At 48.6% G+C, this 13,694-nt stretch overlaps 1 protein-coding gene across 1 annotated transcript; it reads right to left on the bottom strand.

Annotated features, from left to right (window-relative positions):
* Positions 1-166: 166 nt before the first annotated feature.
* LOC307083533 (inter-alpha-trypsin inhibitor heavy chain H3-like) lies at positions 167-12,047 on the bottom strand. Its single transcript, XM_079747449.1, has 23 exons — positions 11,924-12,047; positions 11,558-11,587; positions 11,420-11,443; positions 11,115-11,272; positions 10,670-10,774; positions 10,352-10,514; positions 10,106-10,216; positions 9,884-10,012; positions 9,669-9,785; positions 9,281-9,449; positions 9,067-9,192; positions 8,726-8,907; positions 3,606-3,791; positions 3,371-3,510; positions 3,088-3,248; positions 2,939-2,965; positions 2,749-2,826; positions 2,465-2,578; positions 2,112-2,313; positions 1,799-1,971; positions 1,236-1,347; positions 378-1,118; positions 167-279 (listed from the first exon to the last, which is right to left on the bottom strand). The coding sequence occupies exons 1-22, from the start codon at positions 12,038-12,040 to the stop codon at positions 980-982; spliced, it is 2,763 nt and encodes a 920-aa protein (XP_079603575.1). The 5' UTR covers positions 12,041-12,047; the 3' UTR covers positions 167-279; positions 378-979.
* Between the last annotated feature and the right edge of the window lie 1,647 nt (positions 12,048-13,694).

Below are 13,694 nucleotides of genomic sequence, written 5' to 3'. Positions count from 1 at the left end.
AGTGGATACATCAAAATTAGAGTATTATTTAGTCTATAAAATGTAATGCATAATAGCAAACGCCATCACAAGTTTCCAGGGACCAGGTGCTTGCTTTATCTGACAAGTGTTAGGGTTCGATAGCTGCTGGACCCAAGAGCAGAACACAGAGACAGGACTTGAGTTGGAGTAATGAAAAGGTTTATTTGGATCAGACCAGGGGTGGGACAGGTTGGAGCCTGGGAGCTTCAGGCTGGAGGGAGTGAAGCAGGGAGGCTGGAGGTGCTGATCCACCAAACACTGAGGCAAAAGGAAACAAAGGTTAGATACAAGATTTCAACAGAAAAATATCGACTAGTAAGTGTTAGAAAAAACTGGAGACAGGTACGAATATCTACCACTGAAGGTCGAAGTACGATCTGGCGATGACTGCAGGCTAACCAGGTGTATTTGAACGACAACCTGAAGCACGCCAGGTGTGAAAAGTTGAGGGGTGGCAGGCACAGCACAGAGACAGACAGGGGTTGTGGCAACACACAGCACAACAGATGTGGCTATGACAACAAGCAGCCAAGAAAAACTCAATGATTCCTTTTATAATGATCCATTCATATTTGGATTGAAATGCAAATTAAAAAGCACATTTTTAAAACAAATATTCGATAAACTACCTCAAAGGATTATTTATGATAAAAATGTGTCAGTCGGCAAATCGATTCCTTAACTAATCTATGTAGAGCTTGAAAATAAAAACTGCCAGGTGTCTGTCTGGTCATTCACAAAACTCAAAGGATCTCTACGGTGCTGAAATGCTTGATTTGATCTAATATTTATTGTAGTACTGTGATCAATCAAGGGTTTCTTTATTAATTTGATAGCATCGGAACTTCATTAAGGGTCTCATACACTATTACACTTACATATTATTATTACGACACTGAAAAGGTGTGGTGAAAGAGCCACACTGTGCCGCAGTATTGATGAGCTTGTCTGCTACTTGTCAAACTGTCTTAAAGAGGCCTGATACGATGTAATCTTCAGCACTGCCATCAATGAGCCCTGTCCCATTACTGTGGATGAACCAGCATGGGACATTTTTTCCTCTCTTCAAATCCTTCCTGAAGTCCCGTTGCCAACCTCTGGAGACCAAGAGAGAGGTCACAAGGTGGTTTTAAAAGTCAGAAATCATTTTTTCTCCAAATTTCCGATCTAGATGTTCACTGTTCTGTGTAACACATGTAAGGTAGCAGGTGTACCTGGTCACATTGAGCTGATGTCCTTTGACATACATAGTGGCGTCTGGTTTCTCAGGAACCTCTCCTGGACGTAGATCTCCAACTTCAAACCCAATCCCATGGTAGAACTGACCTGCAGAATTTACCACCATTGAAAAGACTCTTATATTGATTCCCTTACAATCAGCTTTTATCTTACTTTCGGTTTCATTTCCATGTTATTATAGCCTATTTACTAGGTGTGAGTGTGACTATCCATTACAAGCTGTTTCCAAATCTGCCGTGCCCTCTGACTTTGTGACACCTCAAGTGGGAGTGTCCACCTAGATGTATAATGGATAGATCAGTTCACCAGCCTACCCATTGGACTGTAGCAACTGGTAGGCTTATCTATCCATCATTAAATAGTGCCAAAATAGATCCCTTTAAGAAAATCTCAATCTTTCTGCTATTCTTCACTTACAATAAAAACAGTTTCAATAGTTTTTTGTTCTACATGTTCTTAGTTTCATTAGTAAATTACTATCAATAAACACCAAGTCTTGGACACTACTTCCTGCTATGATTCCCTGTTGTTTCATTACCTAGCAGACCATGGACGGATGGAGAGAGAAGGTGGCCGTCCAGAGTGTAGAATCCCAGGTAGTCCTGGTGGTAGGGGTGCATCTTCCACACTTTGTGGAGCAGGATCACAAACTTTACAGAATCTCTTAAAGTTACCTTGACGCTCCGGTCCTTGGTCAAAAGCAGATCCACACTGGGGTTAGGAAAGAAAGTGGAGATGGAGTGGATGGTGTAATCAGAATGACTTGGTAGGAAGACAAAGTAAAAAAGCAAAGAGAGGAAGTCAAGCCGTAACATTGTCATAAACATCCGTTGGATTCTAGGTGTTTCAACCTGGGTCCTTTTAGGGAAGCTTGGTCTGACCACAGCAGCTTGACCTTTTGTCCATCCTGGGACAGAGTGATGTACTCTGTGGTCACCTCCAGCCTCACCCCCAGGGCCTGATGGACAACACCAAGGCGGCCAAAGTAGGTGTTGACTTTACCATCAGGGGCAACCATCTTATCCCCAATGGTTTGACCATTGACCAAAAGTCCTGAAGAAGCAACATGTGATTAAAGGATCAATTTCCTATAGGATACTGATAAGATAATAGATTTCTTTTAGTAATCATTAAAACGGCCAAGAGGTTGGAATTTCATTTTATGAACAGCACAAGTGTGCCGTGTGGACTGAAGCAGGCTCACCTATGGAGGGGTCTTTGACCAGGTTAAAGATGGTTCCAGGTGAGTCATTGATGTTGAAGCACAGAGCGTCCTCTCTCTCTGGCAGTTCGATTATGAAATGAGGATCTCCATCCACTGAACAAAAAGTATAATGCCAAGGCGGAAGCAACAATTGGAAGAAATAGATATATGGACTTGGTTGCGTCAAATAAAGTCATTCTGGAGAATAAGCTGTCCCACTACATTTCAAGCTAAAACCATATACAATGATCAATGGCCAGATTTTATGAATATAGAATACGTACCAAGGTATGTAGGACTATGAGCAATAGGATGCCTCCAGTGGCTTCCAGATTGAGGGGCTGAGTGTAGATATCCTGAACCTACACCGCATGACCAACAACAAATACACAGTGAGAAGCAATGTATCTCCAAGGCCTGCGCTCTCAGAGCTACTATAGGGGAATTCAAATACAAACCCGGTTCAAATCCTACCCTGTTTGTCAGCCTGCTGCCGTTGTTCTGTGGAAATAAGCGGGAATAATTCAACAGAGATACATGTAGGACCTCAATAACGACACAATGTCAGTATGTTGGTGTACAACTCCGTTGAGTCCTCCTTCCTGCCTCTCCAGCTGTCCTACCCTCAGTCAGCTTGTCCGCTATGAGGGGCCCGCTGGGACCATCCTCGGTCTCTGGCTTGGTGACCACCATGGAGGTGAGGGGGGTGACGAAGCTGTACTTCAGGGACATCTCCAGGGCTTTGTCCGTGGCGTTGCTCTTCTCCTCTGCTGGCCCACTCTTACTAGTTAATGGAAACAACACAAAGAATTCAGACAGTCTTGCACCTAGGTTGAGAATGTATACCCAGAGCAATGAGGTTTTGGAAATCCATTCCAACAATATCTGGCTTCCATCCGCTCAAACCTGGTGTCCAGTAGTTGTTGGATGGTGAGGTAGGCCCACAGGCGCTCAGTGAAATCCCCAAAGATGTATTCCTTCTCTGGGTAGATCACGTCCCAGTCGGTGACACTAGCCTGGCCCTGCACCTGGAAGTCCTGCTCAAACTACGTTGAGCAAGAAGCCAAAAGAGTTCAAACCAAACTGAACTGTGCACCTCTTATGCCCTAAGATACCACTGTATCACATGTCCTTCACCCACCCCATTGGCAAACACTTCCACCAGGAAGTTGTCCATGTCGTTTTCAGACAGCCGCCCGGCCACCACGATCTCTGAGCCATTGAACAACTGACTGAAGTGATGAGGGGTTAAGGAATCCACCGCGTTGTCAGGGTAACGCAGGTCCACTGCTGACAACAGCGGGCTAGCCACCTCATCGTAGAAACCCTGCAACACATTCATACACATATCCAGTGGTCCCATACATGGAAATGGGCTGTTTGAAAAAATTGTCACCTCTAGGCATCATAGCTGTTGTTTGGCCGGGGGCATCCTAGGCTAAAGCCCTAATGGTTTTATGATTAGCCCTGGATCTCAATTGGGATATTTTTTATTATTATCAAAAATATGATTGTGGGGGGACGTGCGACGTCTGGCCTGCAGGGGGAGTATGGACAGGTTGGGAGCGCACGGGATTGGCCGGGGGGGATTGAACCTGGTGGTGAGCAGGTGTCTGCACTCAGGTCAATCAGGGAGGCTGTACTTATGTGCCTGCTTTCTGTTATAGTGAAGCGGAGACCCAGGAGCGAACGGACCAGGGAGGTCCGGAGCGAGCGAGCGAGTGACACTGACAGAGATCCACCGCGAGACGGCTAAATGGACCCTTTTGTTACATTTTTGATATTTCTGTTCCGCCTGAAAAGCGAATAAACCGATCTCCTGCGGAGAGAACGACAACCCCGCCTGCTCTCATTCCTCGAACCTGCTACACTGGAGCCCAAAGCGGGGCCCGAGAGCAGATAAATGGACCAGTCCCCGTTGGGAAATGTACTCGGGCACCTGGCCCAGATGGCCGAGAGGCAAGGCCAGCTCCACCAGGCACAGAACGAGGTGCTCACGGAGCTGGCCCAGTCCTTTGCCGCCGATCGGGCCATGCTCCATGAGCTCCTCGCCTCCGGCGGACGCGGCGGAGGACCCCGAGGGCCGGGACCCGCAGCCCAGATTCACGTCCCGAAGATGGGGGAGGCCGACGACGCGGAGGCCTTCCTTGAGACCTTCCAGGGGGTGGCCGAGGTCTCGGGGTGGCCTCGACCGGAGTGGGCGCACCGGCTCCTACCGCTCCTGACTGGAGAGGCGCAGCTCGCGGCCCACAGCCTGCCGGCCGGGGCCCAGCAGGACTACGATGCGATCACCAGGGCCATCCGGGACCGGCTGGGTCTCTACCCCGAGGAACATCGGCGGCGGTTCCGGGCGCTGGCCTTCAGCGAGGGGGACCGACCCTTCGCCTTCGCCCAGCAGCTGAGGGACCAGGCCAGGAGGTGGCTGGTCCCAGACCGGAACACAGCGGAGGACGTGGTCGAGCAGGTGGTCATGGAAAGATTCGTGGAGGGGCTGCCGGCTCGGACCTCCGCCTGGGTCCGGTACCATCGGCCCGAGAGCCTCGCTGCTGCGGTCGTCCTGGCGGAGAGCCACCTGCAGCCACCACCGGCGAGCCAGCGACCGCCGACACCGGGCCCACGTACCGGGGCGGCTGCCCCACGGCGGGAGAGGCCAACCCCGGTGCCGAGGGCGAGATGGGGGGGGGGCGGTCCAGAGCGGGCACATGAGTCGCCTTCCACCCCCCTTCCACAGACGGGCGCTCAGGCGGCAGGGGAGGGGTGTGGGCGGCTTGGCCACTTCCGGCGGGCGCTGTTGGACTCGGGCTGCATGCAGACCATGATCCACCAGCGCCTGGTGCGGTCCGAGGCATTGTTGGAGGCGTCGAGCGTTTCGGTGAGGTGTGTACACGGGGATGTGCACGAGTATCCTTTGGTCCCCATCGAAATTCGTTGTGGGGGTAGAAAATATAGGGTGAAGGCGGCGGTTAGTTCGAGCCTCTCGCATCCCCTGATTCTTGGGTTGGATTGGGCGGGGTTCCCACAGGCAGTTAGGGGGACTACGGGGATGTGGACACGACAGGCATGGACATTATCGGGCCATTAGAACGTTCCGCACAAGGGTATCGATTTGTGTTAGTCCTGATCGACTACGCAACCCGATACCCGGAAGCAATTCCGTTGCGCAACATCTCCGCGAAGAGTGTTGCGCAGGCGTTGTTTCATGTCGTATCGCGGGTGGGAGTCCCGAAAGAGATTCTCACTGACCAGGGCACCAATTTCATGTCACGCACGATTAGAGAACTTTACGGGTTGTTGAAGGTCAAGGCCGTTCGCACAAGCGTCTATCACCCAGCCACGGACGGCTTGTGTGAGAGGTTTAACCGGACGTTAAAGTCCATGATCCGCAAGTTCGTACATGAAGATGCTCGAAATTGGCATCAATGGCTAGACCCTCTGTTGTTTGCAGTGCGGGAAGTGCCCCAGGCTTCCACGGGTTTTTCCCCATTTGAGTTACTCTATGGGCGCAAGCCCAGGGGCGTCCTGGACCTCATTAAAGAAAACTGGGAGGAGGGGTCCAGTGACAGCAAAAACGAAATCCAGTACGTCATGGACCTGCGTGCAAAGCTTCACTCACTAGGGGTATTGTCACGTGAGCATTTGCACCGCGCCCAGGAGAGTCAGAGACGCCTGTACGACAGAGGGACTAGATTACGCGATCTCACCCCGGGGGACAAGGTCCTGGTACTGCTGCCCACCTCTAACACCAAATTACTCGCGAAGTGGCAAGGGCCCTTCGTGGTCACGCGGCGAGTCGGGGACGTGGATTACGAGGTAGCGCGTTCGGACAGGGGCGAAAACAAACAGGTGTACCACATCAACCTCCGGAAGAGGTGGAACGACGTGGTCCCTGTCGCGTTTACGTCGACACTGCCGGAGGGAGAAGAGCTCGGGCCGGAAGTCCCGGGCCCAGGTCCCACCCCTCCGGTAGGTCGGGGCGAGGACCTCTCGCGGAGTCAGGCGCGGGACGTTGCCGGCCTGCAACTCCAGTTCGCTGACGTCATTTCACCCCTGCCCGGTCGCATCCCGCTAATTACTCACGACATCGAGACGCAGCCCGGGTTAACGGTGCGGACACGCCCCTATAGGCTGCCCGTCCACAAACAAGATGTGGTACGGCGCGAATTAGCAACCATGTTAGAGTTGGGCGTGGTCCAGGAGTCCCACAGGGACTGGTGCAGTCCCGTCGTGCTTGTGGGGAAGCCGGACGGGTCGGGCCGATTCTGTGTGGACTATCGTAGGGTGAACGCGGTCTCAAAGTTCGACGCCTACCCAATGCCTCGGATCGACAAGCTCGTGGACCGGCTTGGCATGGCCACCTATTATACGACTCTGGACTGCACGAAGGGCTACTGGCAGATGCCGCTATCTCCAGCAGCCCGGGAAAAAACGGCGTTCTCCACTCCGCTCGGTTTATACCAGTTCAAGGTGCTTCCGTTTGGGTTGTTCAGGGCCCCGGCCACGTTTCAGCGACTGATTGACCGGGTGTTACGGCCACGCCGCGTATGCTGCTGCCTACATTGATGACGTGGTCATCTATAGTGGAACGTGGGAGCAGCATGTGCGGCAGGTGGCGGCCGTCCTTCAGTCGCTGAGACGAGCGGGGCTCACGGCCAACCCGAAGAAGTGCGTGATCGGGCGGAGGGAGATCCAGTATCTGGGGTACCACCTGGGGGGGGGGGAGGTCCGGCCACAGGTCGCTAAGACCACGGCGGTGGCCGCCTCCGCTCGGCCCAGAACCAAGAAGGAGGTGAGGCGGTTCTTGGGGCTGGCAGGGTACTACCGGCAGTTCGTGCCGCACTTCTCGGACCTGGCCAGCCCCTTGACCGACCTCACCCGTAAGAGGGCCCCAGATACAGTCCAGTGGTCGGAGCCATGCCAGGTGTCGTTTGAGGCTATTAAAACAGCCCTCTGTGGAGAGTCGGTCCTATGCGCCCCTAACTTTGATCTCCCTTTCTCCCTGCAGACGGACGCGTCGGATAGGGGGCTGGGCGCGGTCCTGACCCAGCAGGTGGAGGGGGTCGACCGCCCGGTGCTGTACCTGAGCCGGAAACTATCGGACCGGGAGGGTCGGTACAGCACGGTGGAGAAGGAGCGTCTCGCCATCCGGTGGGCGGTCGGCGCCCTTCGCTACTACCTGTTGGGGCGCGCATTCACCCTCTACTCCGACCACGCCCCCCTCCAGTGGCTCCACCGCATGAAGGACGCCAACGCGAGGATCACCCGGTGGTACCTCGCGTTGCAGCCCTTTAACTTTCGGGTCGTGCACAGGCCTGGGGCACAAATGGCCGTGGCAGACTTCCTCTACCGCTCCGGGGGGGGGAGTGAGTCGGCGGCCGGATGTGACCCCGGCCGGTGTCGGGCGGTGGGGGCGTGTGGGGGGACGTGCGACGTCTGGCCTGCAGGGGGAGTATGGACAGGTTGGGAGCGCACGGGATTGGCCGGGGGGGATTGAACCTGGTGGTGAGCAGGTGTCTGCACTCAGGTCAATCAGGGAGGCTGTACTTATGTGCCTGTTTTCTGTTATAGTGAAGCAGAGACCCAGGAGCGAACGGACCAGGGAGGTCCGGAGCGAGCGAGTGACACTGACAGAGATCCACCGCGAGACGGCTAAATGGACCCTTTTGTTACATTTTTGATATTTCTGTTCCGCCTGAAAAGCGAATAAACCGATCTCCTGCGGAGAGAACGACAACCCCGCCTGCTCTCATTCCTCGAACCTGCTACAATGATTGATATGATATTTTCCAGGATCTATTCATCTTTCATTCCAATCATGCATTAGAGAACCTCAAAAGGCCAGGATCGGTTCCTCTGTGTGTCTTTCTAGCATCAAATCTACTTCCCACTACTCGGCATCCATGCAATTTATGTGCGGAGCAGAGAGAGAATGGGAGTGTACTAAACATGAACTGTGTTTCGTATTCCAATAAACATGAACATATTTAACAATTTTTCTCTAGTCTGATACTGTGTAGAATGTCATTACATGTTTAGTGATATGTTCTGATATATTCTGCTTATACTCAATATTACTAAAAATATACTTATATTTATTCAATCACAATTCATAATTAATCTGGAAAGTAAACAAGTGTTTGACGCACACATTGAGTGTACTATGAATAAGGTGTCAGAGTACACAGTTACAAAGTTTACAAAATAAAGGCATTAACGTCCAGAGTCCTCAAATCCTAACAACGCCACTGATTAGCATAACTTCACCTGCAGCTGAAGGGTAGCGTCGGAGGCTTCGTAGATCCTGCGGGCCACGCCATTGTTCTGTTTGGCCATCACGTCCAGGAAGGAGTAATCCACATTATCCCCAAAGCCCAGGCAGAACAGAGTCATATTACCACTGATGGCTTCGCACACGTTCTGCTGTATCTTTTGAAGGTTACTTTCACCTACACAATCACAGACATTAAAGAAGACAGCTCAATCATGACCCAATGTGGTGGAACAGGATGTAGGTATATCCATGAAGAGAGACCACATATGAGACATATGACATATCACTTCAAACCTTTCATCACAAATGTATTTTGATATCTCTGTACACTCACCCTCATTTGGCATTCCATCGGTTAGTAAAATGATCATGTCCACACTTCTCTCTGGGAGCTTCTTGTTCCTTCTGTCATCTTGCAGCATTTTGATGGCCATCATTACGGCATCATTGATGTTAGTGCCTGAAAAATGAATTGATTTAGATTAATCTTTGGTAGGGTTAGTTGTTGTTGGGAAGTTTGATATCTAGCCAAGTAGAAGCTAACCTACTTCCTCTAGAATTTAATTGGCGGACAAATTGAATGGCTTTATCCAAGTTTTCCTCTGTTGCTTTGGTAAGGGATTCTTTCCAGGGATCAATAGAGTGATCAAATAAGATGATACCAAAGTAGTCCTCTGGATGGAGGTCTGAGAGAATTGATTCCATTGCCACGCGGGTCTTTGGAGGCAAGAATACAAGAAGGCTGGTAGTTAGTATGTGAATGCAATAAAATGCATGTTATTTTTTCTACATCACTGTCCATGCAACACACACACATACCCACACACACATGCACACACACACACACACACACACACACACACACACACACACACACACACACACACACACACACACACACACACACACACACACACACACACACACACACAGTACCTGGAACATCTTCATGCCTGACATTGAACCACTCCTGTCAATCACGAACACCACATTTTTTGGGACACGGGGAAGATCCGGAGGAGCAAAGAAATGCACAAAGTATCCGTTCACGATCTGGAGGTAGAAATATAAAAGTGGAATTGATCAGTTTAAACGGGTCAATTGCTCCACTAAAGTCAGCATTTGTTTTCATATATTTGTTGACAGCAGACCTGAATGTCTCCTAGGCTTGACGCTCGTTTCACGTCATACTTGATGATGAAATCCCCATTGATCAGAGACCCATCACACTCTGGACACTTCCTCTGCTGATCCAGCGTGGGCGAGAAGGAGATGTGTGCCTGAAAGAGGGATGCATGGGCTTCAACTTCAAATGACCACAAAATGTAGTCGGCCATGTAATTCACTTCCTGCTGATAGATATCAAACTGGACCTTGTTGTCTGTGACTGTTTTCTCCACCAGGGGGAGAAGTTCATTGGAAAGGAAGGTTGCATGGGCATCCACAAAGGCAATGCCCTGGGGCTCATAGATATCAGCCACAATCTGCACACACACACACACAGACACACGCACACGCACACGCACACGCACACACACACACACACACAAATATATTTTGTATAAATATGTACATTTACTGAGTCCACGAAACTTAGGGGATTGTGAACTTGGATTCACCTGAAAGTTCTGGACCAGCTGTTTGGGGTTTATTCGGGTCAGGATCTCATACTTGCCAAATTTCCTCTGAAGAAGCTCCTCATAGGTCAAGATGAAGGTCACATTGCTCTTGGCTGCAATGTTGACGGACACAGAGAACTTCTCCATTTTCCTTCCAGAAGCTCTGTAAAATCATGCCAATTAGCCCAAATGAGTGATATCAAACAGTAAAATGCACTTTAGTTTCCATATGAAACAGGAAAATATGTGAACTTTATGAGTTTCTTTAAACACAAAGTGACATGATTCGAGTTAAATGCCTGTTCGATCTCCACCTACTTGACCAGTCCAGCTGTCTGTCCACTTGAAACAGCCTTCTCATACTGTTTCTTGGCTTTCTCCTTTTCATTCACAACCCCAACATAGATCTGACCCTCAATCTCCCTGTGACCAGAAGAGGCAGTTGAAACGTGAAAAAAGGATTTAGAAAATGCTTTTATTGCTGTTACAATGTGTCGATGGAATCGTATCTTTCACTTGAGCCTCTTCCAAACAAAGGAATCAAGCAAGAGTTGTGCTGTAAGTGTTGTACATTGGATCCAAAGAATGTGCAATAAGAAGCGTTATATATTGATGAATTGAACAGTTAGCCAACAACAGACTGAATGTTGAAACAGGCATAATGTCTATTGACTGGCTGGTTTAAAGAAGACCTCATGTGCTTTTTTTTAGGAGGCGAAAAGCTTTCAGTGTTTTGAAAGGTTTGGTCTGGTGGAAGACTCACATGCTGAAGTTGGTGATGAAGGCCGTCTTGGGCAGGTCCACCTCGAAGAATATTTCCTGGGAGGAGTTGGCTTTGTTCAAAGCAGTGGAGGTCATGACTGTGTGAGCGAACCGAGACGCCACCGTACAGTGTACCAAGACACTGAGCACCTCCACCATCTGACCAGAGTGGGCGAAAAAAACCATATATTGATAACAAATGAGACTCCTAGACATGCCTTTAGCACTAGAAATGCAAAACAACAACAAAAAGTGGATCACTAATCGACATGAATATCAAAATGTATCCCAGAAGTCTTCCCTTACCTTTGCATCGTCTACACTCCTTTTCTGTAACAAAAGTGAAAAAGTTAATATTTTTAGCCTGCAGGTCCAGGCTTCTGGGTGATCCAAAACAATCAGGGCACGTAGAAAAAAAGGAAAAATGGAAATAGCTGAAAATACCTGAATGGACCTGATGGCTCCATCTGTCTCCTGAAATGTAGTCAAATGATAAACATATTATGCTATGTTGACATAACATACCAAGAGAATAAATATCAAATATCCAAACGTGAACCAGAATGGCATTTGGAGAAGCAGGTCCTCATACAAATCAGGAATAAAACGACGCAGAATAACTACAACTAAACTACATGCAGGTAGCAGAACAACTAAAGAAACAACTTAACTAAACAGGTAGCAGAAAAGAAAATTACAGTAAAAACCGATGAACCAACAAAAGCAGGGCAAGTGGAGCATTGGACTTTGATGTCATTTTCAAATGGACTTATAATATAATAATATGAAAGACAATATGAGTAAGTTCACCTTCGTCGTAGCATCATAGCGAGAGATCACCAGGGCACCCTGGACCGGCCAAAGTGGCCCGAGGTAGAGAAGGCCCAACAGCAGCAGCAGAACAGTATTCAGCAGCACCTCAGACATGACTGAATGTCCTCTTAGCACTGACTCAGTCCAATATGTAGACAGGACCCTGCCCAGTAGGAGCAACAAACACACTTTTGTGCCTTGCTCAAAAAAATGTGGACCAACCCCCTTGGCCCAAAAAGTAGAGCAACATGCAACTTTGGGTTGGATTTTAGTGCATCGCATCCATCTCACGCTTTACCATGTTTATCTGTTTGTTTTTGTATTAATCAGTACCATACCCTTAATAACCAGTAGCGTAATTACTAGAAGCCCTCCAAAGCCAGTAGAATGAATTAAAATATTTTATATTAGTAGTGTGTACTTGGAGGAGAAACTAAATTATCTCAAAGAGATTTCAGAAAAGTAAAGACTTTTGGACATTTTTGTCATTTTCCTTCATTCAACATTTTCATATTTTGGAAAATGTGTTATATTTAGCTTAGACAACCAGCCTTTGTCTGACGCAAACAGTTAAAAATATAGGACTACAGAGTCATAGACGTTTAAGGTTAAATAAATGTAACAGATACATTTACAACAGATGTACACAATAAACAAACACCTAGCTGCACACACTAGTTCACAGTATTCACATTTTTTATATTCTTTTTGATTATTAGTCCTTGTTTTTATTTTCTTTTTTTTTTTGCCTTTTATTCAGCAGCTGTTGCTCTGCTAATATTACCTCATAATACCCATTTTTTACCCCTATGATTCCCCTGCTGAAGTCCCAATATTTGATTTTAAGTCCAAAAGTCAATGAACTTGTTTGATAGCCGAGAAATGAACCTAGTCATCTCTACTGGAGTGATATGCCCTTGCGCCAGACCTGGGGGTAGTGAGAGACGAGGGACTGGGGTTGTAGGGAAGTCCTCTTGAAGTCCTGTCGAATCTCTGCAGGCTTGTACAGCCGAGTAACAGGCAGGTGAGAGGAAATGGAAGAGCTCAGACTGTCCTGATGATCTCTGTCACTACCTTCACCTCCTCTCAGACTTCAACTCCATTTTGTCACAAACCTGCCTGGACCAAAATCAACTCCTCTGCCTCTGCCACCATACTCCCTCCCCCTATCCACGCCTCTGTTCTTACCCACTTTATTCCTCTCTCCTCCGAAGATGGCCAAAGAATAGTTAGGTCTAACAACGCCACCACCTTCCTGATTGACCGGATCCCCTCCTCTCTCCTCCAGGCCGTCTCCATGCGACATCCTGCCATTCCTCACTACCCTCATCAACTCCTCCCTCACTTCAGGCCTTAGTCCAGCGTCCTTCAAGACTGCTAGAATCAAGCGTACTGGGACCCCTTTGGTTTTCCCTGTATGCTAGATCCTTGGGGTCTGTAATCATGTGGTTTCTCCTATCACTGCTAAGCTGATGACTGTATTAGATATCAGGTATTTGACAAGGATTTAATCATAGGTCATCATTTCCAATTTATGACCATATATTGTGGACACGTGAAAGTAAACATATATCGTAGACATTTGTGTTTACATTGACAGTGATAAACAAATTATTTTGGCTCAGATAGAAACAGATTCTGTAAAACTATAGTCGACAAATAAATTATGTTGTTTAGTCGAATTGCATGTGGTGAGAAGAAAGAAATGTAGCTTAAATGATGTATTTGCGAGTGTATGTGTGTGTGTACGTGCGTGCGTCGAGCGTAC

This window comes from Pollachius pollachius (assembly GCF_949987615.1).
Source record: "Pollachius pollachius genome assembly, chromosome: 12".
NCBI classification, from domain to species: domain Eukaryota; kingdom Metazoa; phylum Chordata; class Actinopteri; order Gadiformes; family Gadidae; genus Pollachius; species Pollachius pollachius.
Note: the sequence above shows the minus strand (reverse complement) of the source record. Positions and strands in the feature narration are given on the sequence as shown.

Excerpts from the sequence above, each read along its gene's own strand:
- LOC307083533 (XM_079747449.1), bottom strand. The coding sequence starts at position 12,040 with ATGTCTGAGGTGCTGCTGAATACTGTTCTGCTGCTGCTGTTGGGCCTT. Across the intron at positions 2,314-2,464 it reads GGTCAAAGACCCCTCCATAG|GACTTTTGGTCAATGGTCAA; the intron begins GTGAGCCTGCTT and ends TTGCTTCTTCAG. Across the intron at positions 1,119-1,235 it reads CATCAGCTCAATGTGACCAG|AGGTTGGCAACGGGACTTCA; the intron begins GTACACCTGCTA and ends CTTGGTCTCCAG.